This window comes from Numenius arquata, chromosome 8 (genome assembly GCF_964106895.1).
Source record: "Numenius arquata chromosome 8, bNumArq3.hap1.1, whole genome shotgun sequence".
Classification (NCBI taxonomy): Eukaryota; Metazoa; Chordata; class Aves; order Charadriiformes; family Scolopacidae; genus Numenius; species Numenius arquata.
The window spans coordinates 7,074,591-7,102,323 of record NC_133583.1 but is presented as its reverse complement, the minus strand read 5'-3'; the positions used below and the strand labels follow the sequence as shown (position 1 = coordinate 7,102,323).

The 27,733-nt window shown below is 42.7% G+C and overlaps 1 protein-coding gene across 1 annotated transcript in view; it reads left to right on the top strand.

Annotated features, from left to right (window-relative positions):
- Positions 1-27,733, top strand: part of SLC25A26 (solute carrier family 25 member 26) — an 88,714-nt gene that overhangs the window by 48,320 nt on the left and 12,661 nt on the right. Inside the window, exons 6-7 of the mRNA XM_074152064.1 lie at positions 13,644-13,688; positions 25,166-25,235. Of these exons, the coding sequence (XP_074008165.1) occupies positions 13,644-13,688; positions 25,166-25,235 (115 nt within the window). The remainder of the gene's footprint in view (positions 1-13,643; positions 13,689-25,165; positions 25,236-27,733) is intronic.

The window sequence follows — 27,733 nt, the reverse complement described above, 5'->3', positions numbered from 1 at the left end:
TGGTTTGCTTGAAATATGGTTGCCCTTTACAGGCACTCAATTCATCTTGAGGCCAATTTTAACAGTGCACAGTGCAGAAATGACTAACTGTTATGACATGCCCTGAACCAGCTCCAGTTCAGCTTGTGTAAATTCTACATGTGGGGTGCTTTTGGAGCTGACAGGTGGAATTTTATTGTGATTGTATTTAACCATTCCACCACAGTAAAGGCTTTTGTCATTTATCTTACTGAGTTGCTACATGTTGCAAAGCAAAGGCACACGTTCTTGACTTTTTTTTTTCTCTTTTATTTTTTTTTTTCCAATCAGCACATCTTGTAAAGTCTGTTGTTCGAGGTCTGGAAACGTGGGTAGGATCTTTCCAGTGTTCAGCACTGCTTTCCAAATGGGTGCTTGCCCACAGGTCTGGCCGTACAGGACATCATGGTGGGATCTTTTTATGGGATGGTTGCAACTGGGTGCACTGTGGTCGCGGTGGAAACAGCTCATCCTTGGTTTAAGCCTGAGAGCAAAGCTCAGGCCATGCTCAGAGATCCTCTTCTGGCTGCACAGCCAGCTGAAGAGGTTTCAACCCCCTGTTGCCACTTGCCATCTTTAACCCGGCTTATTTGGCAGGAAACGGGGATGGAGCCATTATGTGAGGAGCCAGACCAGCACTTGGGAGGGATGGGACAGTAATGGGCGGCAGAGGTTGTGATAAGCACTCAGGAACAGGATGAAAGTGGTGACTGACCCCTCTATCCCCACGGCTGCAGCTGGAAGGGGAATCACAAGCAGACAGTAGAGGCAGAGCTCATTCTGTCTCAGATTCTCTTTCTTAGTCTACTATAAGTTTCCCTCCAGCGTTAACAGGCTGTTTTCACCATGTCTATCAGCATTTCAGCATGAATTTGGGAACCTCCTTGCTACCCCAGATTAGTCCTAGGTCTAATAATATTCACTGCAGGACTTCCAAATGAAGTCAGGTCACTTACTGGCATTATGCCAGCTCAGCTTTTAAAATTGTATGTATGAACGCAGAATCAGAACCTATTCTGCAGGTTTCTTAACTCTTTTCTTAATCCCAAAGACCACTGCCAGCACTTGGTGGTACTATTTAAAGAAAAGTGTTAACGGTATTGTATCTTTTGATTGAAAGCCATAGTTGATTTTTGCTTTTGTATCAGATTTCGCAGATTTCGGTTGTTTTGTCTGAAGTGGTCTATTAGTACTTGTGCTGAGATAAAAATTGTATTTTAAGTGAAGGAAGCATTCTGGCACAAATTAGAAAATCCCAGGGAAGATAAATGAAAAATGTAATTAAAATGCCTTGAGGTTGAAACATTATGGGAATTGTAATGTATAGCTTGCTAATCTCATTACAAGAAACCCTGTTTTAAGTCACCTGGATTTATTATATGCTGCTAACACCAGTCTGTTCCTTTTCAGCCCAAAAGGTTATGAACATTACAATGGAAAAGGCATTTGCTTTGAGACCAGCTCATTCTTTGTGTTAGGCAATAGCATTGCTTTCTTTCCTTTTCTGTTTGGTCCTTAACTTGCTTGTAAATTTTTCTTTACCACACTGCCTGTTGCCTGGTTCTTTGAGTCCAGGTACGTGCAGTACAACCTCAGGGACACCATGCCTTTGATGAGGATCAGTATCCTTCTTCAGATGCTGCCTCAGTTTTGTTGAACTAATTTGGACGGATACATCTCAGTCTCAGGGTGAAAGGAGCATGAGGTATGCGGTATGGGGTCTGTGAATGGCACCCAGAATAAGACATCCAGATGCTGCAGGAACAGAAACAGTTCTGGAGACCTACATAAGGTCAGGTTTCTCAAGAAGATACTCAAATACCACTAAAATGGTAAAATTTCTGGAGATTCCTCATGGTTAAGGAATGTCTGGCTATTTCCCCAACCAACATTTTTGTGTTTGATTTTCTTTCCTCTCAAGTAATGCCTGTTAGCATGAACATGATTTCATTGCTGATTTTCTGTTTCCCAGATGGAAAACAATTGGGAAGACTATGGTTCAAATCATATATATGTAAATCCCATCTACTGCTGTCTGTCACAGCCCATACCAAGCAATAAAACCTAAGCCATGGCACTGTGAGTTGTATGAATTTACCTATGATAGCAAGGAACAGGCAAATCTGCTGCTTGGCTGTGATGGGCTTTTGACATGACTGCAAAACCAATGAGGAAAAGAAATCATCTCGGTGGAACCTTCTGGATGTGAGATGGCCTTTAAATGAATTAAAGCTGTGAGAGGAGTATTTCCCATCCCTTTCCCTCTAGAGGCCACCCTGCAGTGGGCGTGCAGTTTGGCTTTCTCCTTTTGGTGTCAATGTTTTCCACAGAAGTACGTTTCTTAAAGGCACCATCAGTGCAACAGATGCTGTGCTCAGACCTGCTGCGTGAGAGAGGAGTGTGCTGGAAATGGTGGGATCTGATCCCATCGCCGAGCCCTGGCAGTTACATTGACTGCTTGGAATTTTCTGCTGCTAGTTGTGATTCTAAAACCTCTTGGTGGAGCTGCAATTGTGTTGTTACCTTGGCTTATCCTCTGTTGGGTGTTTGAGGTTACTTTGAGTTCTTTGTTGTGTATCTAAAGTAACCCACAGAAAAGTTTAGATTATTTTCTTTGGCTTTCTTCTTCATTCACCACGTTGGTTGCAGGACCAAATTAGCAGAAAACTTTGTTTAGGCGTCAGTTCAACAAAACACTTCGGCTCAACTCCAACTCTGGAAGAGCTTTTAGATTAATGGGAAGTTGGGAGTGTAAAGAAGAGTATGGAATCTAAAAACTTGTTTAGGTCTGGTCTTTAATGTTTTTAAAATGTAATCTTTTCCTATTCAGCAACAGTGAACATTAAGCATGCGCTTAAGTGCTTTGCTAAGCATGGAGGGGATGATTTATACTGGTAAAGTAGAAACTTAAGAGTACTTTGCTGACCACAGCTATAACCAGGATTTCATAGAATAGGAGCTGATGTTGTGCTCTGTAGTTCAGTTCCCATCAGGCTCTGAAGATACCCCAAACCTATAGCTGGGGCGTGTGGACACCTCTGCAGGGTGAACAAAGAAAGGAAATAAGGGCTTGTGTGTGTCTGGGATGTTCCAGTTGTTTAGTTCTCACCCACCAAAGCACCCTTGATCCTGTTCCCATGCTCTTGTTGTTTGGCACACTTTCCTCAGGGTAACTGCAAGAAATTGTTTTGGTTTAGTTTTATGGCTTAACATTGTGGTTATGATAGATCCTCAAGGCAGACGGAAATGAGGTGGCTGCATAAAGACACGCAAATGAATTCAAAGGCCTATGGTGAAAGCATTTTCTCCATAAATGAATTAAAACAAGCCATTGGGAGTGATGGCTTTTATTTCCACAGGTCTTACAAGGGTGGTGCTGTTTTGCTAGCAGTGTTAGACTCTTTTGAGGAAGCTTGCAAGAGGTTCTTGAAAGCAAACCCTCCACACACTGGATTTGCGCATGCAGCCAGCATCATCTAAAGCTTTTTCCCAGCTTGCTGACAGGCAGGAAGCGGGGGGATGCAGGCAGCGAGACAGCTTTCCCAGGGGCTCCATTGCCCTGGACGAGTCTGCAAGTCCACACCTGGGAGGGCAGCGGGTCCCAGGTGGCCCTCAGTGTCCGACCCGACATTGTACAGCTGCTGCCTTTGGGTGGGGGTGGAAGAAAGGCTCCGTCAGGAGCAGAGCGGCTCTCCAGCTGCAGAGGCAGGGAGGTCTGCTGGGTCCAGGGGGGCTTCCTGTTTAAACAGTTAGAGTCTGCAGAATTGGTTAAACCGTCAAAAAAAATATAGAGGGTGAAACACATAAGTAAGGAACCATCCTTCCTGTATCTGTACGTGCATTGTCTAACTATTCATTTGGGTTTGACCAAACGCTTGTTGCGATTTTTCAATTCACTTTAATGGGTTTTAGATTAGGTCTTTTGTAACGTAGAATCAGATTAAAGTTTGTGGAACTGTACAGCTGCAGTTCGGGAAAGCTCATGCTTTTATACGTAAAAGCTAGGAGAGACCATTGTCATAAGGTAGAAGGTCCCCTGATGTAACACAGGCAAGTCATTTCACTCAGTGACTTCTGCAAAACCGTGTCTTGTGGTGGGCTAAAGCAATGAAACTGTTTAGTAGAAAATAAAAAAGGTAGGTGAGGGAGAGAAAATAGTCCCGTCTTACTTCAGGCACACAGGATAGTTAGGTTATTTCATACGGGACTTAAAGACATGTTTAACTGCTTCTCTGTAAAGAGGTGGGAAATTAGACATGTGTTTTAGTGCTCTGCAGAAACAACTCCTATTTAACAACTGAGATCGCACGTGGTGAACTCTTCCAGGGAGACTGCGAAGATCAGTCCTTTAACTCCACCAGTGCTGACCCACCAGTAAGGCTGCTGGAGAAGGACCGCTCACCCAGCCCTGCTGAAGCTTTGTTTTCTGAGCATTGTTTCATTGGCACCCATTGGCTTCCCATGAGACTGCGAGGCTGGATAAGGCTCGCTCTTCTTTTACCTGTGGTGTGCGATGCAGATCTGGCTCTTCCGAAATAGTTGAAAATAGCGGTCAGAGAAGGAAGCTTAGCAACGCCCTGTTTCGCGAGATGCTCACAAAATTTTGAATTTGTGTACACGGAAGTGTGGATATATGTGTGTAAGATAAGTAAAATATCTCCACATGAATAGCATTTCCTAAATTTGACATTAATCTGCATTTTTTCTCTCTGCCACATGATGGAGATAACGGTGTGAGATATATAAACAGTGCTGCGTGGGGCACGCACTTCGAAGAAAGAAGTTTCAACTTGGCGGTTTTTAGTAGTTGTTCCGTTAGTGTTGGTTTTGCACTAGCCCTGACAGGATAATTTTCTCATAGTATTTGTGGGCTGTTTTGTTTAAAGCAACATTTGGTTACTTGTCTTGTTCTGTTGTGTTTTGTTTTGTTTTTTTCCCTACAAAAGACAAGTATGCAGGACTGCCCTTAACAAATCATCCTGGGAAGGACAGGGTAGGATCTCAATCAGTTGATCCTTGTGTTGTGTGCTAGAACCTTTGCATCCACTCCCTCCTCTTGTCTCCATCTTGAGCTCAGGTCCAGATCCAAACGCTGTTGAATCCACGCCTGCAAAATTCCCAGCGATTTCAGTGAACTTTGGGTCAGGCCCGTATGCAAAGGCAGAGATGAATTTTCCCATGGAAATTTGTTTAGTGGCATACAGAAATCTCCTGGTGAGAGATTTAATTATTATGGTGAGAGCTGCTGTGTTGTATTTGTAATCATAATGTAGTAACAAGACATTTGTAACAAAAGTGCTATAGGTTGATATACATCCAGGAAGGGAGAAACACATGTTTCTTTCCAGCCTGTTAATTTTTTGTGGCTGTTGCTCTGAGGACATGAGTTCTGAGGCTGATGTCAGTGCAATTACAGCTGCATTATTGTCAAATTTCTTTGATTGAATATTTGCTGGATGAAGCAATACTCTCACCCCTCTCCATAGATCCACCTGCCTTGTGAATCGAACGTGCTGCCTGTTTAATTCCTTGTACTCTGGGTCTTGTGTTTTGTGCAAACTTCTCATTTGAGGAACTGTTCAACTCTGTGATACTGCAAATCTGTCAGTCCAGTGTCTGATAAAAGTTTGTATTTAGCGGCCGTTCCTTGATAGGTGTCTTTCATAAGGCAATTTTGTATTTATACTTACATTTAAAATGTTACATTTATGTAAAACATACATTAAAATGCCATCACACTTGAAATGAGCTGACGTGCTGGCCGGACCGCAGCACATAACCATGCCTGTGTGTGCGCACCCACTTATTGATGTAATAGCTTCTCCAAATGTTAGAGTTTTTCCTCAGAAGACTTTTTCCAGAAATGCTGCACTCCGTGCTCTGGGGTTCTGCTCCTATGGTTTTTTTTTCATGAGAACAAAGATTAGTCCTTCATGGTCCTAAACTCAATGCATGTGCATGACTTAAAGGCATTACCTACCAATAAATAGGAGATTAGCTGCGGCTTGTGTATTTCCTGATCAGTTCAGGTTTTTTCAGATGGCTCGTTGTTATCCCGTTTCCTTTAACGATGGGACACTTTAATGAGTTTGCCATCTGACATACATCTGCTTCCTGTTAAACAATACCTTCATTCTTCTAGAGCTGCTAAACTCATCTTTTATCCTACAAGATTTTTATCTGCGCCTTGAAAACAGCATGTACAAATCGGTCAGCATATTCATTTTCTTGTTAAGAATTTTTTTGGTATGTTGTTTTTGAGGAAGAAAAGCAAAGCGGGCATCTCCTTTAGTGCTTGTTTGTTGGAGAACGGGAGAACATGGATATTATTTGTCTAATTAAGGGCTGACCAGTCCAGCTCCTGTTTGAAGTACAATAAGATCCACTTCTGTGGGTAACATTATATGGTTTCTAATAGTTATTCTGTCCTCCCAACAAAGTAAGGGGCTGGTGCAAAAGGGGGGGAAGGATTTTGAAGGCTGTTAACATTGTTTCTTTGAGGAAAGAGCCTTTAATAGCTCGGTGATGGTCTGTCTCACGCGTGTGCAGAGTGAAGGCTCTGTGATCATCAGGCTCTCTTAAATCAATCCAGCCGGCATTGAGTTTGTGCATCTGCCTCAGTGCTTCTCTTTTGCCCATGTGTTGGGAACACACACTCATGCCGGATCTCTGACTGTGACTTTCCCCTTCGCTGGTCAACATTTGCTCCTTCAGAAAAACTTTTTTTTTTCTTTTAATCATAAAACCTTTTTCTAGTGGAGGGAAAACTGAATAGAATTTTCCTTGTATTTATCTGTGTCTACATAATGTCCTCTATATGTTGCTTTTATAACAAGTGTGCGCTGCTGTTTGAAAGAAAATCCTGTTGTATGTGAGGTTCTGCCACACAGGTCCGAAGGACATCTGTGAGAATGGCTTGTAACCAAATTTAGCAACCCTGTGGGGCACATAATATTTTATCTTGGAAAGGAATTTACTTCCAAACGTTCACATCTGCCAGGTGACAAGTGGCAATACTTTGGGTTTAGAGCTGGGGAAACAGGAAGCAAGGTGCAAATATTTAATTGAGGCTTCATGGGTGCTTGAATCAGAATAACGATTATAGTTCAGGAATTCTGTGGTTTTCCCTTTTATAGTTTGCAGTTGTCTCTCAGCTCACACAGGGTTAATGTTATTTGCTTGAAAATGAGGGAATTGCTGATTACCTCAGGTGGCTGCTGGTGCATCAGCTGAAACCTTTGTTTTAGTGATACTCTTGGCACTGTTGAGACTGGTGTTTCTACCACTGTTAACCCCGTTCCTTTGCCCCCTGCAGCACTGCAAAGCCACATGTTCAACACCGAAGAGCTGTGAAAAGTTGTTTGTTGCAAACACAACTTGATAGTTTTACCTGTGATGGCCCAGCTTCCCATGAGGTTCCACCTCTCTTTGGCCTGTGGGTGTCTTGTAGGAAGGTGCTGTATGTGGACATCATGTTTCACTGTGTCTGTTATGGAATGGAGCCAAGAGAAGATCTTCTCTGGTCGTTTCTGTACCAGCGTTGTCATGCTTCCCTGAAGAGTTTTGTTTCAAGTTGCATCAGTGTTTATTAACAAAACTCTCCATCATTTATTTAACATACAAACTTGTCCATTCTTTCACCACGCTCACATCTTTCATCTCTGAGCTGCAGGAACAGGGCTGATGGCTTTGACAGTCTTTCATTCATGTTAAGATTACAAATTACCTTCGTTGGGTTCCTTGTGGAGTCTGCAATTTATCAAGGAGGATCTGGGAAATGGTATTAAGTGAAGCTTTGCAAGAAAATAAGTCTACCTTGTCAGCTTTGGGGTACACCAGCGATGATGTCCTAAGCTCCTCTACACCTTCACCTTTAGTCAGTGCTGTGGAAAGCTACAGGTCTTCATAACGGTGTCTATTGCTGTGACCTCTGGCATGTCCAGGGGAGAGGCTTACTTCATTTCATGCTTTCTTTTCACATCCCATCATGGGGAAAGTATATTTATAGCTGGAACATCACTTTATCATAATCCAGATGTATTAGGCAAGCGTGTGAAGAATTTTAGGAGGACAAGATACTGAACCAGATTTACTGTCATTATTAACGTAAATGGTTTGGTGTTAATTCCAGTGGGCAGACAGGGTTGTTTATTCTACTGTATCTTGCACCTATTTAAAAAGAACCATCTTTTATAAAGAAGCTGGTTTAAAAAAAAAAAAAAAGGAATGTAAATGAGACTTAGGTAAAGGGAAGATTGTTCTCCTGAAATTTGTGCTTTATGTATCCTTGGAAAACAGTATATTTTCTGATACTCAGAAGTGGGTTGTTAAACTTTTCTGTGTAATTACAATGGAGAAGACACAGTGTGGCACCTGCAGCTCAGACACTGTGGTGTCCCACTCTTTATACGTACAGGCTTCAACGGTGACAGCATCTCTATGGGCCTTGTCAAAGTGTGTGCAGGTGACAGGTTAGTTGAGAGCTACTCCATGATGACTGCAGTACGTTCTCCCTGAAGGGAACAGATCACAGAATCACAGAATCTTCTTGGTTGGAAGGGACCTTTGAGATCATCGAGTCCGAGATGTTCTTGCTGTTGGCCTTTGTGATATTTGTACTATCAAAATCCTCTTCGTAACTGTTGGCTTTTCTCCCATTGCTGTTAAGGTGGAGGAATGGGTGAGAACAGCTTCTGGGATGGAGGCACAGTTTCAGTTGAGAAAGCTCTTCCAAGGTGAGGAGCCTGTTTTCTCCTCTGGCTGTTTATGCCAATGTCTCCTTCAGTATTTAATGTTTTTAAAAACAGATAGCTCTTCTGGAGAGCAAAGCCCGCTGAACTGGAGACAGAGAAAACCTGAATAAACAAACATGTGCCACAGATTAGTAAGAACATCTGTAGGTTTTATATTGTTTTGAGAACACATACCGCATAGTTTTTCATTTCTTATGCTTTTCTGGTTTCTCCCTTTCCTTCTGTCTCTCTGTTTTCTTCTTCTTTTTAAATATATTGCTAATAAAGGTTGGAGGTAGAAAGCACAGCTGGACTCTGCATGACATGCCACTGTTTAATTTCTAGCTCGGAGGATGAGAAGAAGAGTAGTTTTATTGTATCCTAGAAGAGAATAAAGCCACATGCAAATTCCAGCCATGGACATCTGTTTCCTCTTTGTGTGAAAGAATTCTCATATTTGGAAGGGAATCCCAGTTCTGAAGGGGCTGATGAGGATTGGTTTTGTTTTTTTTTTTTCCTTTTGGTTCTTCCCCCTCTGTTTTGCCACTCCTTCAGTACGCTCTCCTTGCTCCCTGCCTGCTCTGCTTCCTTCAGGACAATGTCAGCTTGCGATTTAGCATCAGATATTGACGGGGTGAATTTTGGGTTATTTTAAAATGTTGTGTTGTCGTTACTAAGCTCCTTCTTAAATTTCTTTTATGTAATTAAACAGTATTAGATGGGAGGACTTTTGCTCTGTAATCAATCTTCAGTGCCTGCAGTTGGTGTTTTTTTAAAAAGTGGAGATGTGTGTATCTGCCTGTTGCTCTGGCTGTGAAGTGCAACTATTCCTAGAAATAATTTATTAAAAATAATATTTTAAAATCCTTCTGTATCAGGAGAGTTAAATAGATCTGTAGGAATAAGAATCTGCAACATTCATTACATTGTTAGACATCAGGTGCTAAGGACTAAAGGGACCAGGGTAAATGATAATTTCACTAACCTGTAGAACATTTTAGAATAACGATTTACAGCTGTCTGAGGGCTTTAAACTTTTTTTTTTTTGGTGTGTGTAAGAGTTGACTGTGTTGAACAAACAGCCCAGTTATATAACATTGGGCCAGCCGTGAGAACTGGTGCTCTCTGGCTATTTTGTATTAATTTCGACCGAGAGGCTGGTGGAGCTCGCCAGGGTTTCGTGTTTGCTGGCAGAAAGTTACCCACATGTGTGGACCACATTTTTATTGTTGCCTTAGCCTATTTCAGACATAAATACCGCTGCCTGGCAGGGTGTGATTCTGTTCATTGCTGAAGAGCTTTTCTTTTAAAAAGCAAAATATGAAAAGGAATGAAATGCTGCAAATGTTCAAGTTAAGAAGGGTCCCCAGACAGTGAGATTTTGTCACGTCTGTCATGGTGGAGAAATAAAGGGCAATGAGCCATCTAAAGGCTTTTTCGTTGTTGGATGAGTTACCCTTGCAGAGCTACTTCTTTTTGCATATATTAATCCTGTTTTTGGGCGTGGGCTGTTTAGTCTGGTCTCTGAGGGAGACAAGGCTTATGCAAACAGGGTGTATGGGCAGCCCTTGGACGTGTTGGCCATGGAGATGTGGCCCAAGGGCAGAGGCTGCAAAGATAAATAGAAGTTCTTATAAGTGTCTTGAAAATATGTGTGTGAGGGGACAATAAAGGTGATTAAGGGGTTTGGGGGAAAACTTGCAGTAGGAACTGAACTTTGAGCAGAGGCTGTGGAATAGATGTTGAGAGGAAGTGTGATGGAGGGCTCTGATGTGGGAAGATCGCTGAATCCAGCTTGCAAATTATTTGGCTTCAGAGAATCTGATGACAAAAATCAAATCCGCAGGAAGCTAGACTTTTGTTCCAGTACCAATGAAATTGCTTGTGTGGGTTTTGGTTTTAAATCAGGATGTTGTCAAACAGGCTCCAATGGAGACTTCAACTGTGAGAAATGGAGGACATCTCTTGTTAGGGTCTTCTTAGTGCAGGCAAAGGTTCTGCTCTGCTTGGTTTTGTTGGTGGTGCTTCCTAGTTTGATTGGTTTTTGCAAGTTTTCAAATTCTATTAGTGTGACCGGCTGAGAGAGTTGGGGTTGTTCAGCCTGGAGAAGAGAAGGCTCACGGGAGACCTTATTGCAGCTTTCCAGTATCTGAAGGGGGAAAGCTGGAGAGGGCATGTAGTGAAAGGACAAGAGGTAATGGCTTCAAATGGAAGAGAGTAATTTACATTAGATATCAGGAAGAAATTTTTCACTCTGAGGGTGGTGAAACACTGGAACAGGTTGTCCAGAGAAGTTGTGGGTGCCCCATCCCTGGAGGTGTTCAAGGCCAGGCTGGATGGGGCTTTGAGCAACCTGATCTAGTGGGAGGTGTTGAGCAACCTGATATAGTCTAGAGGGAAGGGGGGTTGGAACTCGATGATCTTTAAGGTCCCTTCCAACCTTAACCATTCTATGATTCCATGACTTACGAATGTTTAGGCCCTTATCCTGCAGGTGTCTTAGAGAGGAGGGAGCCCAGCAGCTGTGCAGATCCCACTGACATACATCTGAAACCATCCCAGGCACTTTGGAAGGCTGTGCGTCGCAGCATCTCATGGGGTGTACGGGGAAAAGTGAACAGATAATCCCCATCCAGTTCTGGTCCCTGCTGAGCAGGACATGGAAAGCAAACACCACTAATGCCGAAAATCAAACAGCGGTTGTGAACAAATTTCCTCTTTGATTGAAATGCTCCTAGCTAGGAGATAAAAGGGGGTTTAGGTCAAAAGCTTCCCTTGTTGCCTTATTAACAGCTGCATAATTTTACCACTCATTCGCAGTATAAAAAAAGCAAAAGTTGGAGACTGTATTTGAAAGCTTGTTTTGTTTGGTGTACAGCTGGGTACAGAGCGTTTCCTTTTCTCTTTTTTAACAAATTTGAAGCAAATGTATTGGATATTGTTTCTATTTTTTGGCCTAGATAATAGAAGATTTTGTTGCTTTTCATTTTACATTGCAAAGAAATCATGCCATTTAACTCCAATTCAACAATGATGCAGCAGCATGTGGAGATAGATATATCTTCTCATAAATATATTACCACACATTACTGTCAAATAGCTGGACTTTTTCACCCAGTATTAAAAATGAAATTTAATTGCTACACTAGAGTTTCAAAGCCCTGATAAATAAGACCCATGTCTGACCTTTATTGTGGGGCTCTGAGATGCCACCAGGGATACTGCTCATTGTTCAAGATGACAAACTTCCTCTGAGATTTCAGTTTGTCAGCTCAATGTACAGCAGTGACATTGATTTCTTCTCACTGCCATTTCCTGCCTGAATAGATAACAAATTTTCTGTGGCAGGTGTCTGTCAAGCTTAGTTTTGCCTGGCAGATTAACTTAATAGACTCATTTATTAATCATTAGTTGCAACACAGTAAAGTAGACAATACTCATTAACTCTTGTGATGTTGAATGGATGTACCATTTCAGATTCCTTTGTGTAGCTGGAATTTGGATTTAATAAGCCGTTCATATCTCTGTAATGAATGTTTTTAACGTGACATTACTCATGTTGCAAAGAGCAACGATTTATGTATGTTAAGTGTGACCCATTTTGGGTGTGTACTACTTTTCATGGCAAAAGGTGCGTAAGTGCTTTCTGAGACTAATAAAATGATGAACAAATTACAAAATCAGCCTGCGTAAGGGTGAAAACTAATCTGGCGTGCATCATGCTTGGGGAAGGAAGACAAGAGTAGGAGAAGAAAATAGATACTTGAAGAACATTAGAAGCTGGAGCTGACCAGCTGTTGAAGTGGAAGAGATAACTGCAGAAGCGTTTAGGCAGGAGCAAAGCAGACCTGCAGAGACAGCCGTAGGGCAATTCTGGCATAGGCTAGTATTTTCACAAGGATTCCTTCCTCCAAGTTGTCTTGAGATAGATAGCCGGGCTGGAGATAGCAAAGGCAGGGTTGGTACCAGAGGTGGATATTGGACAGGGCTTGTCAGCGCGGTGAAGGAGGAGGAAGAGCCAGAGGAACTTACTGGAGAGATTGGAGGAGGAGAAAAAAATAAAGGAAGGCAAAACCTTGGAAAGTAATGTTTCTTCTTGCAAGGAATCACTCTGCTCATGGTGAAAACTGACTTACTACGTGTGTTGACCCTGCACAGACTACAGAGCTGAGGGAGAAGTGTGTGTGCTTTTTTCTTCTGTAGAGGAGCTGGAAGTGCACAAGCACTGCTGGGGACACATGGCAGCAGCAGTGAACCAAGATAGAGATACAGGGTGTTGCTGGACAGAAGAACTTTTCATTAAAGGTGATGAGAACCACCAAGCCTTCTCCCTTGGCTTTTGGTTGGGTTGTGGTAGATCTTCACAACCTGCGTTTAATTCTCAAGGGAGCGTGTAGCTGTGAGATTACTGGGAGATGTTCAGGAGAGTTTCTGCAGGTGATGCCCAAACTGCAAAGCCCTAGTTGGAGCCCAACTGTTTTCAGCTCAGCATTTGTGAGGGTGTGCATTGCTGAAGACGTTTGTTTGCCAAGTTGTGTTCCTGGCCTTGGGACCGTGTTTCTTGAACCATCCTTATGGCTTTCTTGGCTGAGCGTCAAAGCAAGAATGTCCCTGCACTAGATCATGCTGCTTATTGCTCTTCTAGGCCACCCTGGTAACAATACATTAACCTCTCAGCAGGGAATGTGATAAACAAAGTAAAACTGCTTTAGTGAAACCAGTCATTTAATGGCAATGTACATAAAGCGTCCTTAAAGATTTGTAAATGTAATAAGCTGCAGTTCACTGAGTGAACAATAACTGTTCCTAATTTAGCTAGTTAAGGAACATGCCAACCTAATTTGCTTTTGTAACATTATGTTGTTGTTGTTTTTTCTTTTCCCACCTATCCAGATTCCTTTCTCTCTGGTACAATTTCCCCTCTGGGAGTCCTTAAAGGTAAGTCCTTTTTAACGATAGAAATATAAGTTATACATTTCACAAAGGCTTTCCATGGTAACTTAACTAACTTGATTATCACAATTATGGGTGCATCCAAGAATCAGTAAGTGTGTATCAAACCACCTGTGCATGTGAAGATAATTTGCCTGAATATCTGAAAAATAACAGGGAATATCTAATCACTGATATTTGGCATGCAGTCTAAATTTTACTCCCCGACATGCCAGAAGTCTTATTTTCTGCTCTAGCTTTTTTTACTGATTAAAGAAGAGTGGGAACCATCTTGAGTTTTGTGATATTTATTATTTTATTTTTTTTAGCATTTCACTCTTCAAGGTAACAGGAAATTGTGAACGACATAGAGAAAACTGATTGAGTTTGGTTTTGTAGACAGGGAGAGGCTCTCAGTGCATCACTGACAAGCTGTTTTGATTGGCTGCATGTACTTGATTTAAAGGTCATTTAAAGAAGGTGTCAACTGGATGATGTTTTAATAGTGCAGTCATTCAGAATGATGAGCTGTTCTCCCACCGGGTGGTTGCTTTGTTTATCATGGACAGAGTCAGGGTCTAGATTTTTGAGCACAGAGTTGGATTCAAAGTCATGCAATTTCTCTGCCCCTCTGTTTTTCCTTTAACTAACTGCAAAAGATGAAGGAAAGGCAGGGTTTTTCAAGTGCTTTGAGATCCTGGCTTGGAAGCACTGAAATTATTGCAGATTGTTAAAAGCATTGTAGCAAAATGTAATGTTTATAAGAGACGAACTGGAGGAGAGTAATTTTCTTGTTGTTAAGGGTGCTGGACTTCTGAGAAAGCTTGGCACTGAGATCCTAATTGGGCAGAGGTGCTGGGAACCACTGACAATTTTCCTGGGCCCTTGTTGCTTCTATTGAGGGAGGAAGGCTTATGTTCTCCTTGGTCCTTGTATGCTTGGTTGGGACAATAGCTTCTCCTCTCGCTGTGTGTCAGTAAGCTTGGGTTGTTCTGGAGCCCACAGTGTGAATGTTTGCATCTAGAGGCTTTGGGGAGTCAAATATAAAGGGGAGTCCACAGGAGCAGGAGTGTGAAACACGTCAAGAGCTTTCACAGAACGGAGCTGTGTTTCGTAGAGGATTCTGTGGGTACTTCATGAGCTTGGCCTGATGTGGTGTCTGGGTATCATCCTGTCGCACAGGCGAGCTTTGCCTGCCTTATTAGGAATCCGATTCCCTGCCAGTGTCTAGGAATGGCTTTCTGTAAACTCTTCGGCAGCGAGACTGGCCTGACCTGCTAATTGTTAGTGCAGCAGCCGTGTTTGGGAGCAAGAGGTGGCAGTGCTTAAAGAGAAAAAAGTGCAGTGTTCTTGCCAAAACCACATGAAACAGCAACATCGTGTAGCTGTTTTCAGAATGTAAAGTTGTTTTAACTAATGTCCACGTAGCTGTGACAATAAAATGTATTGTTTAGATTGCAGGCTTTAAAGAAGACAGTTTGAATTTAGCTAGCTACAGGAGTGAGTCACTTAGGATGAGACATCATGTTTAATCTAAAGAGGTCAGTGCAGATATGAAGAGAAACAAAACTGGGTTAGTTTGTTCCACGGACCAGTTGCAATATATTCTTCTGCCTGTGAAACCAAGAGTAGAAAATGGCAAAAATCAGTCTTACATGCTCCAGTCGCTTTGGCTCAGCACATGGCGAGAGCTCAAGGTTTGTCACATCAAAGCCAGGCAGTGAAAGCAGAATATATTTTGTTTATCTGAATGAAGCTCTTAAAAAAAATTGCCCTGACAGTACAACAAAAGAAAAAAACCCATTATGTCCCATCAACAGGCTGGATGTGGCCAATAGCATCAACAGGAGCATAATTTGGGGTAGGGCTTCTCATGGGTGCATGAATGGAGCATGAAGAGACAGTAATTACGAACAAGTAGGAGTGCAAAGGACATGATACAAATGGCATGAAGCCTGAACATAGACGAGTTTACCGAGGCTGTCGGTTAATGTCTGAGGGACTATTCTGTGCTGTATTAGTGGGATTACTTCAGAAAGTAAATGTGGGAGCAGTTGTGTTTGATGTGTGTGGGTCATCTCACAGAAGAGAACAGAACAAGTGCTGTGGCTGTGTCATTTTAAAAACCACTAGTACAAAGTTATATAAGCTGATGGATGATAGACTGAGTCTTATAATTCCATGAACAAGCTAATCACTGTAAAAATGAGGAAAAATATCTTTCCACTGTAAAGGACAGTTCATGAGGCACATGGAAAGAGAAGAGAGTTTCCTTTTCCTTCACGTATGTGCTGGCTGCAGCCAGCAGCAGGGTGTTAAGCTTAAAGAAGCCTAATAAAGGCTTGTTGTAGGCAGCAAATCAGGTGTTTCTATATCCCGTTTTCTCTACCTGCTTTGCTTCAAGCTGCTATGTTTATTCTTTGTGCTTCCAACTGGTTTTAACCACATAGTTTACATGCACGGTTTTCTTCTGTCTGTGAATGTAGACCAGCTGTCCTGTGTGAGAGTAAACTTGTATATCATGCACTGAACTAAGTCAGAAGAGAGAGAGCATTGTATAGATTACTGAACTATAAGGTTACGTATGCTATGGGTGCTGACAAAGGGGGTATTGCAGTAATTAGCAAGAAACATGCTGCTTCATATACAAGCCTTACTGTTGGCTACTCAGGTGAACACACAATTTAGAAATAGCTAATAGACTCCTTTCTTAGTTCACAATCACTCAAGAAAAAACAGTAAAGAAATGATGGTGATTTTAATAAAAACAACCAACAAACCCCCTCTTTTTTTTTTTTTTTGGATGTAGGTAGCATCCACTGCTATCATGCATGCTTAATGTCCTTTCTCTTCCCAATTCTTCATTTTTCTGTGGTTTTTTTTTTTAGGCACAGATTGTTGATATAATCCAAAGGGGAGAAGGAAACTGTGCTATGGTGTATGAGATTGCAGGACAGATATTGTAATTCTCTACCAGGATAAGTTAGTGTAGCACTTCTTTTTAGTCCAGACTTTACAGCTAAAATGATTTTGAATTCTCGGAGTTCAGGAAAGGAAGGGGTATTGCAAATTTCATTTACTCTCTGCCACACCAACCCTTGGAGAAGCACCATGGCTGATTACTGCTGCGGGAGTCTGGTCAGATTTAGGTTCTTTTAGGTGGGGCTAGTGCTTCTGATCCCATCCAGGAGCCAGCTGGCCATGAGGAAAGGCAGCAGAACATAGATGTGGTGTGCTTCCCAAACGCCAGCAAAGCACACTCCCTGCCATATTAGTTAAGTTTTGGAATAACATTGTAAGATACAGTTCCCTTCTATGCTGCCCTGGAATTTCCAGGGTGCCTCTGTAACTTGCTTTGGAAATACTATATGTGTGTTCTTCATTGTGGGAATTTCAAATTACATGGCTTGCCTGTTTGGCATGAAATGGTTGTGGGTTCCAGGGAGTCTCTGCTTTCACCCTGCTGCCAGGGTGGGAGTCTCCACTCAGATGACTGTAGCTCTGTGGAGTTCATCCCTTCTGTATTATCTTCTATTCTGCCCTGTTCAGGCGTTTTATTCAGCACATCTAATCATCATATCTGAGTACCTACCAACAGCACATAAATGATTTATCATTTGTTTCATGTAGCATTTTAATATGTAATTTTTCTCTTTTAGACCTGGGAAAAAAGACAACTTTAATTATTTATTTTTTTTTGTGGCGATATTGCAGAAATACAGGGCATCAGGTTCTTTTCAACAAAATAGAGTTTAAAAAACCCACACAAAATCGAGAGCCTCTGGTTAGGTTTGAGTCCAGAAACATCTTGTCAAAAATGCCTGCTTCTTATGTCTGAGTGGAAATGGTCAGGTCCCTTGGAGAACAGTGCCGTGTGTAAGATAAACCTGTCTCAGGTGAAATCAAGACTCAGGCCTCTTGGGTTTTATATTTCTGCACGTTGGCTGCGCTTCAGAGCCTCTGAGAGTTACTCCAACGCAGCTGTACATGGAGAATGCTCTCTTTATAGACTAAATGTATTGTATGTCTGGAGAAAAGGCTCTGGGAGCCAGTGAGGAGGGAAGGAATAGGCGGGACAGGAGGACATAGGTCTCAAATTAGTAGACTTGAAAAACAAGGGGTTTTTTGTTTGGTTGGTAGTTTTTTCTAAGGAAAACAAACCTACTATCCTGGGAACCTTTTGTCTTTTTCATTAGACATGTCCAATTCTGAGATGAGACATTTGGATGTTGCTAAGACTGTATAACGTCAGGGTCAGGCTGACTTCACCCCACAGACTGTGTGTGCCAGCGAGTCCTGCTTTTGCACACGCAGCCTCTCTGGGAGGGCTGGCGCAGACTGTGCTGCTCTGCTGGCCCAGGACCTGCAAGGAAAGATAAAAATCTTGGACTGACCATGCTCAAGGTGATGTTCTGGCTCTTCTGGCAGTCAGTGGGGCCAGGATTTCCCTCTCTGTCTTGGTGCTGGGCAAAACCTAAAGGTTAGACTTTCTGCAGCTGTAAGGAGCCCACATGATGTTTTTGTCACTGGCTTTAGCAATAAAATAATTTTATCAAATCTGTAAGTCTCACAAATTGAAAGGTGTTTTACAAAGAGAGAGATTTGTTTGGACCTTCAGTTAGTGACAGGGAGCTGAGATACATGGGCAGGTCTCTCTTGTGGGATTTTGTAATGATTATGGTGGCATGTGATAGTGGTGTAAGATGCTGAACAAGCAGAGGAATGCTTTGGTGGCTTCAGAAGAGAATGATTGAAGAGTAAACACAGGTGCATTTTCACCCTGTGAAATAAGTGGGGCATTGCAGTAAAGGGAATGGGAAGAGTCCAGCCCTGTGAGGCTGAGCAGTAGCAGAAGGTTGGTTGGATCAGAACAGAAGTTTCCCATGCTGTTCCTAGACTGTTTTCTGCCCATATGATGGAGAGCAGGCTTGGGATTTGGCTTACACTTCCTTAGGTCCCTTTTTTGCCGTTCAGGTTCAGCTGTTACCCCAGGCACTTGCCTTGAGAGGAACAGAGCTTGGGAAATCTGCTGGTGGAATGGACTATAGATCTACATGAAGGCATTGGCACGTGTCCTCGTTTGCTTGGTTCTCTTGGCTCTCCCCTCCAGAGAGCTCAGCTTCTGGGGCTGGCACAGGCAGTACAGCGTGTGAACAAGTCTGGTTCGAGGGTGGGCTCAGCCTTGCTCATAGTTGTCAGTGCAGATGTACCTTTGAGACATACCTTGAAGGACGCAAAGACTGCTTGGTGAGCTTCCGTGGAGGGTGAGGACTCTAGTCTTGGTTGGAGTTCATTGCACCTGATTTTTAAAGTTAATAAGAATGAAAAATTTACAGAATGCCTCTGCCCAGGCAGCTGGGGTTCTCAGCAGTAATACGTGTTTATAACTCCACCATTGAAACAATAAACCACATGCTATTTCCCTCCTAAAATTTACAATCTAATCTGTTGCTGTTTAACAGGGTAAGTAGAAAATGGAGAAATGTAGCCAAACTAGGCTAAAATGGTTTTCCCTGCTCTATAGGTAGGTGATAGCCTTCCTTTCTTCCCGGAGAAGCAGTCTAGTATTTCTTTTCTGCTGTACTCAGCTGCATATAAGTCAAGAGTAAATGAAACCCAGGTCCAGCTTTAAACCCATTTCCTTGCAAGCAGTGCAGTAAGTGTTCTACCATACCTTGCTCCCTCTTTGAGTAACGATCGGGCTGATTTAGGGATTAAGTCCTAATCATTAAATAACGCTAACGTGTCTGCCATTTGCTTAGGTGCTGTATCAGGAAAACAGATTTCCACGGCGGCGTTTCGAGGCGTGATATAACTTGTGGCCAATGCGGCGTGTGCATGCCATTAGCATAACGGCTGCATTTTTCTCACAAAGGAACAATGTACCCAACAGCTGTTCAGCAAACAGCCCTCGCTTTATTACTGTCACAATAAGTGTCATTCACACAGTCTTGAAGCACATTCGAAGGAATGCTATACGCCATCTGCACCAAAGAGAAAGAAACAAATGCAATCCTTACTTACAGCACTGCAGACACGTTTGAGAAAGTCAGATGGCCTTGTATCATCAATGCAGCATTTAAAACAGCAAAAGTAAAACAGACTTAAGCAATCTGTAGATACAGAGCCAGATTGTGATGCTCTTGGTCATGCCTAGACCACAGGCGGTTCTCCAGAAGTCGCTGAGCTCGCCAATGACATCTGGGGACATTTGGTAGAAAAGTAATCAATGTTAAGGGCTCACCATTTGATTCGAACACTTGCTTCTTGCTGAAGAACCTTAAAAGACTCATGTAATTCTTGCATGTAATTTATTCACACAAGCCTGCATGAAGAACAGATTTATTAGCAGGTAGTAGCAGTGCAGATGCTCAAGGAAAGCTGTCCTAACTTTGAAGTGATTTTTCAGAAGTGCATTTTCCTCCCCAGACACATATATGGCCCTTCGTGCCATGGAAACTGAGTGTAGCTGGCATATTATGTTCTGCCTTGCCATGGGAACACTGTTTTGAAGACATTTTCTTTAACCAGGCTTTTAGCACATCCATTTTGATTTACATCCAAATGGGTCACAGACATCAATGCAGTATTATATGGGAAGAAAAAGAGAATGAAATGCTTTTAACATGAAAAATATGCTGTTGCATGTAGGCCAACTTTTGTTCTCCTTCTCTCAATTTATCTAGGATTTGGGTGGGTTTAATTCTAGGGCCAAATTCAGTACTGGCATAAGTGAGTATAACTCCATTAGTGCACATGGGGTCTCAACGTTTATGTCAACAGTGAACTTAGATCATTGAATTTTTCCTATGTTTGGGCTTGCATGTTTCCTGCAAGATAATATACACATGTACTTGCACATATGCTGCACATATGCACGTAAAAATTGACTGGGGAGGACGTTTGGCTCTATGCTCTGTGTTTGACTTTACATATAGAAACGGCAATCGGCTTATGAATTTTTTGCTTCTCCTGGAGCTAATGTGCCATGCATCTGTAGGGATCAGCCATGCAGAATGCCACGTTGCGAGTGAAATACCTAGTAGCAAAGGCAAACGTGAAAATTGCTTTTCTTTCCTCGGTCTGCAAGACTGCACATGCACGCAAATCCATATGATTGATTCAGAGAGATTTTTCTCCCCTCTGTTATCATGAACACTGTCTTCAACAGAGGGGTACGTAGAAATGCTACAGATGCTTATCATTGGAGTGAATTGTAATATTTACTCAGCTGTGGGCCTCGAGTTTAGTGTATGCCATGAGGACTGCTTGCCTCTTAGTGTCTGAAGAATAGCAAGGCCAAGGCGGAGATGTCTCATTCTCTGCACTGCTCCTTGCAGCATTTGGGTGCCGGTCTGGGCACCAGGTTTTAGAGATGTGAGTGTTGCACTTTCCCAGGATCACCATAGCTTAGGTGTCCTGAATATAAACCAAGACCCAACTGTGTTGTGAGCACAAAGCTGACAGATGATTTCTGCCCCAAACTTTTACCACAAACAAGTGGCAAAGGTGACAGGCACGCACAGGTAAGGAGTTGTGTGAACCAATCCAAGGTTATTGGCCAGCTGGTGGCCAGGTGTCCACAACACACAAGGAGCCCACATTTGTGGCACCATATACTTCCCCCCTGTATTTAAAGGTGGTGGTAATCTTTTCTTTTGTAGTTTGTTTTTCAGATTGAAAGGCCTTTGGTATATCCTAAGAGTGACTTTCCCAATGCACCTACTGCCCAGAAAAATAGGGCGTCCTCGTCTTCTCAGTATTAAACAAGCTAAATAACATCTGTGGTGAGAAGCAGAGCACCCTGGCCTATGGGACAGTATGAAATGGGATCACTAGGAAGAAAAGTAAGGCTCTGCCCGTATATAAAACTTGACCCTTCCCTGCGAACATTATCCCTGTGAATAATTGGAAATCTGCATTCAGGCTTCCCTCTGTGTCCTATCCCTTGAGGACACACCCACTGTATTGCTTTACATGGTGCGGCAATGCACAGCGAGATTTACATATATATCACAGAAAAGTGTTTACAAAAAAAATTAGCATGTGATTGAGCTGGGAAGCTGCAGAGGGCCCCAACTGTACGAGTTTCCATGTGCTTCAGCCAGAAGATTTATTTCCAATTTGTTATTCATAAGGGAAGAGCGAGAGATTGGGATGGGGTCCTTTGAAGTGGAAAACAAAGTCTTCTATTCAGCCTTCAGCTTAATAGAATACACATGACACAGGCTTGGCCTGGCGGCCCGCTTTCATGTAATGTGCTCCTTGTCATTTTGCTTTCCTAGGCTGTGAATGCTAGTGGGAATGGGTATTGCCCTGGAAAAGTCTCGGTATCTCCTGCTGCCTTCTGCAGGAGAAGCACAGCGTAAGCAGGTAGGAGCATTTTGGTGGCCCTGGTGGGAAAACCAGGCTGATCCCAATTCTTGCAGTTGTGCTGCTCATAATTCCTGGATTATGTTTTATATTGAAAGAGCATGTGTAGGAAAAGCAGCGTAATTGCAGGGCTTCTGCAGGCACAACGCGGGCACTTCTGCCCTGTTTGGAGGCTCTGAGCAGGGACCCATGACCCACGGGCTCTGAGCCTGCATCTGACACTCATCTTCTGCGTGACCTGAGCTCTCGCTGTTGTTCCCAGGAGTGGAGGTGCCTGAAGGAGGGTTCTTCCGAATTTGTGCAGCTAGGATGGCAGAGTATGATCTAGGCACTGTATCACTGCCAATAGCCAGCGATGCTGTCTAAAGTCAGTGTTTTGGGGAGATACGTATATGAATCCTGTATTTCTTTCAAGTTTTACAGTGATCTACAAGCCTCAAATAACTTCTGGGCTTTGCCCTGTGTTAGTAGTATTAAAACCATGCTCGGTGCAGCACAAAGGCGAGTGCTTTGAAGAACTTACAAGCCCAATTTACTGCAAAGCCCTGTCAATTAGTGGGTCTGTGGGCTATGAGAGAAAACATGTGTGACCTTCAGCACATCAGCTTGGCCCGCAGAGCGACTGTGGTTAGAAACAATTTGGACCAGAGTCCTGCCGGTCCTCTTGGCACTGGGACACTTGTTCCTCCTGGCATCCTCTGGGATGATGTCCTCGCGCCCTGCTTCTCTCTTGTTCTTCTGCATGTTCAGGTTTGGAGCTCTGGGTGAATCACCGAAACCAGAGATGGAAAGAAATGTATGAAGTCATCTCATCCCGCCCTTGCCAACGCAGGATTATTCCCCATAGTACAGTCTTGAGTGCCTTCTCCAGTCTATTTTTAAATGACTCAAAGGAGAGGGCTTTCCTCTCCTCCCTGGGGAGGCTGGCTCCGCTGTTCAGTAGACCTCACTGTTGGGGAATTTTCTTCCTGTTCTCCAGCCTCAAATCTCCTTTCCCCTAATTTAATTGAACTGTTCCTTGCTCCACCCTTCTAAACAATTTTCTGTATTGCATGACTGTTGCAAATACCTGTTGTCAATTTGCAGGCATAATGGACAGGAATTCATCACTGTTTGCCTTGCTTGGCAAAGGCTCTTTGTGCAGAGCTGTACTGGGAAGCCAGGCTTTATCAGAAACTAGATTTCAGAGCTTCATGCCAAGAAATAAGAATGACCTTTTCCTACTTCTATGGACAATGCCATTAACATAAAACCCCATCGTGACTGAGAATAGGCTGGGCTTCTGGCAAAGCCATGAATGTCTGTATTAATGTGCTAATTTTCCTCCTAGTCCTCCAGCAGACCTTCCATGGTGGTTTTTTGCATGGCAGAAGTAACTGTTCCAAGTTCTCAGGTTTAGTTGTAAATGTATAGGTGTTTGGAGAAAGTTTAATGAAAAAATACAGTAGTTTTGTTTTTATCAAGTGGCTCCAGCAGTTCAGTTTCTAAACCCTGACTTTCAATTTGAGGATTCTTAAGCACCTGAAGTGTTTTGAAAATGGGTTTTGAAGGTGGGATTTATGCTTTGACAATACGTAGATGCTTTGGAAGGTAGTGCCTTTTGTCTTAGGAGGTGTGTGTCCTTCATCCAGCAGGACTGAGTTGCAAGAAAACTGTGTGGCCAAAGAGTGTAAGTTGTTCCAGAAAAGCATCTTATGGGTTTGAAGAATTATGAATCCCTATTTATTTATTTATGAGATGAAAATCAGTTTCTGCTGTGGGTGACAGCAGAATAGAAACCCATACTCAAAACACCAGGAAAAGAATGGCTAGCATTAAAGAGACTGAAATCCCTTTAGTGCTTTCGTACAGCAGAGCTGCAGCTATTTAGCTATGGCAGGATACCAAACAACATTGTGGCTGGCCATTGTTGCTTGAACAGTTTGATTTTTAAAACATTCAACTGAAATATAACCACCAGCCAAGTTGGAAGAAGCGAGTCGCAAGGACTGTGTGTTAAATGAAGCGTCAGCAAATGAGGGAAGCGAGTTCTCGTGCCCCGGTGGAAAGTGGCTGTATTACAGAGCAGGAGCCCGAGACCAGTAGCTCAGCCTAGCACAGCTATTGGATTGCTTTTAAGAAAATTTTATAGTATAGAAGTAATACGGCTTTAAAAAGAATGAGATACTGCCTCTCAGAAGGGCCATGGATCCCATCCCTTTTGGCTCAGCGCTGATCCTCACATCATAAACCAGAAACCTCTCCTCCAGAGAACTTCCAACGCTAAGGCTTTCAGGAGATGGGAAAGGGGTGATGGGGCAGGGTGGAGGAGGAGAGAACAAAGTGACCATAGCTGGCATCATAAAAACCATCCCAGCACACGTTGGCCTTTGTTGCTGATACCGATCGGACTCATCAAACTGTGTGACGTGATTCCTGATGGGTGTTTTGGAGAAGGCACCGCTCTTGTTGGTGTTTTTAAACGTGCATGTTTAAATGATGCCGTGAGTTGATGGATTGGAGCATGGTGTGTGGGAGCAGTGGAGAGAAGGGTGTGTGGTCCCTAATGGCGCCAAGTGAAAAACAGAGACACACCTGCTTTGGGATATAATGGGAATGATAAGAGTACTTTCTTAACGACGGGGTTTTTTGGGGAGCGCGAGGGGAAGGATTGGTTTAAGAAATGTTGGGGCGCAAACAGGACTTCTGTCTCGCTGTGCTGGGGACTGTTCGTTTTAAATGGGAGTGTGTGGTACATCTGGGCTGAACTGATAGTGGTTCTTGCATGCCATTCCCCCGCTCAGTGTTTTGCTTTGCACTGTTTTATCTGCCAAAAAGAAAATAAATTCACCAAATATTTGCAAAGTTGCATGGCCACAGGCTTAAATACATACATATGAAATCCCTGAAAGCAATTTGCTTCAAGCCCTCCTCAGTTCCAGACATCTTTCTCACTCCATCTGCTCATTCAAGTACACAAGTTCCTTGGGAAAAATCACTTATTACATCACTGAAAAATGCCACAAAAATAGCTTTTCACTTAAGTTCCCATCCTCGGAGTTAACTCACATGGGGATCAGATAGATTCAAACATTTAATAACTTTTTATTTTCCTTTCTCTTTAAACACAGGATCTCTGGTCATGGAAGCAGGGTCACGTGGTGGATTCTTGGCAGTCAGCAGTCTGTGGAGCTTTTGCAGGTGCAAAGGATTATATGTTATACTGGGAAAGACTAAAGAAGAAAGGGAAAAATGTGCAAATCTATTAAGTATAGCAGAACAACATTCCTTTGTAATTCAAGTTTGTTTAGAAGAAAACGGATCCAGTTGTTGTTTGGAAATAGGAAAGTCAGCAAAGGAAAGAGAAGGAAAAAAAAGATGACTCAAACAGGGTGTCTGTTTGAAAGACAACCAATTTGTTTTTGACAAATTTCTGTTATTTAAAAACCAGGGGCCTGTCAGTCAGGCTTTGCGATTATTTCCAAGTTGATTTGTAAAATCCTCATCCAGGAGAAACTTTGCTTGGGTGGGGGTTTGTGCAGCTGTCTGCTCTGAGCACTTCCCCAGGGGTTGAAGTGATTGCAGCGAGAGGCCATGATTCACCATTCATGTGACAGCTCTGACAGCCATGTAGATTAACTGGAGTCAGGAGAGCAGAGGCTAGCGCTGCACAGCCCGGAGGCAAAAGCCTTCCGCAGCAAAAAAAAAAAAACAAACCCACGGAGGACGAAACATCTGGGCAATCTCCAGACGCTAGAACAAGAATAAAGAGTGGCAGAATACAATACTGCACTATTTATTACCAAACAAGGCAGAAGTTAATTGAATTCTTCAGTAGGCTTCTTGCTTGATTTTAGCCTACTTGTAGTTGTTTCAAAAAAAAAGAAAAAAATCAATTAATGACTCATCAGTATAGCTGACAAGTTTGAGGGAGGAGAGACTCAACTGTCTTAATAGAAAAAACAGATTAGTAGTTAAGAGATGGATAGCCAGAGCTTTTTCCCCAAGGAGCTAAAATACATTTTGAGATTCCAAACCAGTAACAGAATGTGTGGAAAAAATAAATCCTGTTTAAAGAGAAATTATAGCATTTCTTGAAATAGAGATTATCAAAAGCAAAGCTTGTTCTTTGATGGCTTACAAATTCAGAGCCGTTACACTGTATGTAATTTTTTCAAAATAACCTCTGTTAGGGGAATTGAAGTATTAATAGCAGCAGAATTCCAGCAGAGACTGAGGCTTCATTTTGATGGGCGCTGTAACTCCATGACTGAAAGAAGGGAGTGTGGCTGTAGCTGCACACAGGCATGCGTAGGTTGGGCATGTGAGCTGTGAGGGAATGGTTTAGGTAGAATTGATTCCATTTGGGGGCAGAGGGGATATTTTGGATGATCTCTTTTGGTCTTGTCCAGCTGTATTTTCTCTGTTTATGTGATGGGAAAGGAGTTTTATTCTGCTTAAAATTGGGTCTACTGTTGGATTTTACACTGACTTCATCAAATCAGTGCAAACAAAATCAGAGTGATTGAATCAGAGTCTTCATTTTTGTTTTGAAACAAAACAAGCTATCAGACTAAAAATGCTTTAAAATGCAACCTGTACGTCTGCAGGTGCGATACAGGATCATTAATTTAGCTCTCTTGATTTCTTTACAGTCAGATAGATACAAAAACTGTGTTCAGGCACGTTCAGAGAGCTGGAAAGGTTATCTGATTTACCCAAGGCCTTGCAGAGTAATTTCCTGAAGTCCAATTTGGTGCCTCAACTGGAAATCTAGCCCAGTGCCTCCACTTCCTTCTCTGTATGTCTTGTTTCTGACCAATTGTGCTTGGACTTGCTACTATCTGATGGATGTTCGGTAGCATCTGCTCGCTTTCTAGTAGAAATATTGCAGAAGGAGCTTCCAGAGGCACGGTTGTGCATGACGCTTCACTGCCCTTTGGCAGAGGCTGGGAAGACCTAATGCTTTGTGGTGGAGGAGACAGCGGGTCCTGGAGCAGCACAGAAACTTCCATGGTGGTGGTAGATGGGACAGTTCAGCCTCGCTGTCTTCATTAGCTCTGTTCCCCAAGCACAAACCTTTGCAAAGCTGCAGTCCTATTTTGTAGATCATGTTGTAATTGATGATGATAAGTATTCTCTGGGTTATCCTTCCAGCTTCACTTCCTCCAGCCTGGTTTTCCTTCTCTGTTCCCCTATTCTTTCCTTTTCACCAGCAGTATTTTAAACTTCCTTTCTCATGTGTCCTTCGAGGACCTGCTTCAAAACCCACGATGTTCAGCTCTCTTTGGATCAGAACCTTTCCCTTCCATCTCTATTGCTTCCCCCTGCAGATATGTAACAGGCAGGCCCTGTCTTGTTCTAATCTGGTACCGCATCCATTCTATTTCACTGAAAATATTTAGCCTTCTTGCTGAATGGAAGCAGTGGAAAATAATTTCCTGCTTCATGAAGAATGGATCCCATGCTTAAAAATTATTGACTACCTACATACAGCTTCAAACGAGGGAAGAAAAACCAGACCAAACTCTTTATCCTTTTCTTTCCACCCCAGAACAAAAAAAAAATCGAAACCTCACCAGTAGCCTGTGAATAAAATAAGACGGATGTGTGCATCCACGTGACTTAAAATCATCATGCTATAAACCCTTAAAAGGAGAAGATTATCCAAAAAACAACCTTTAAACACAGAGATGCTG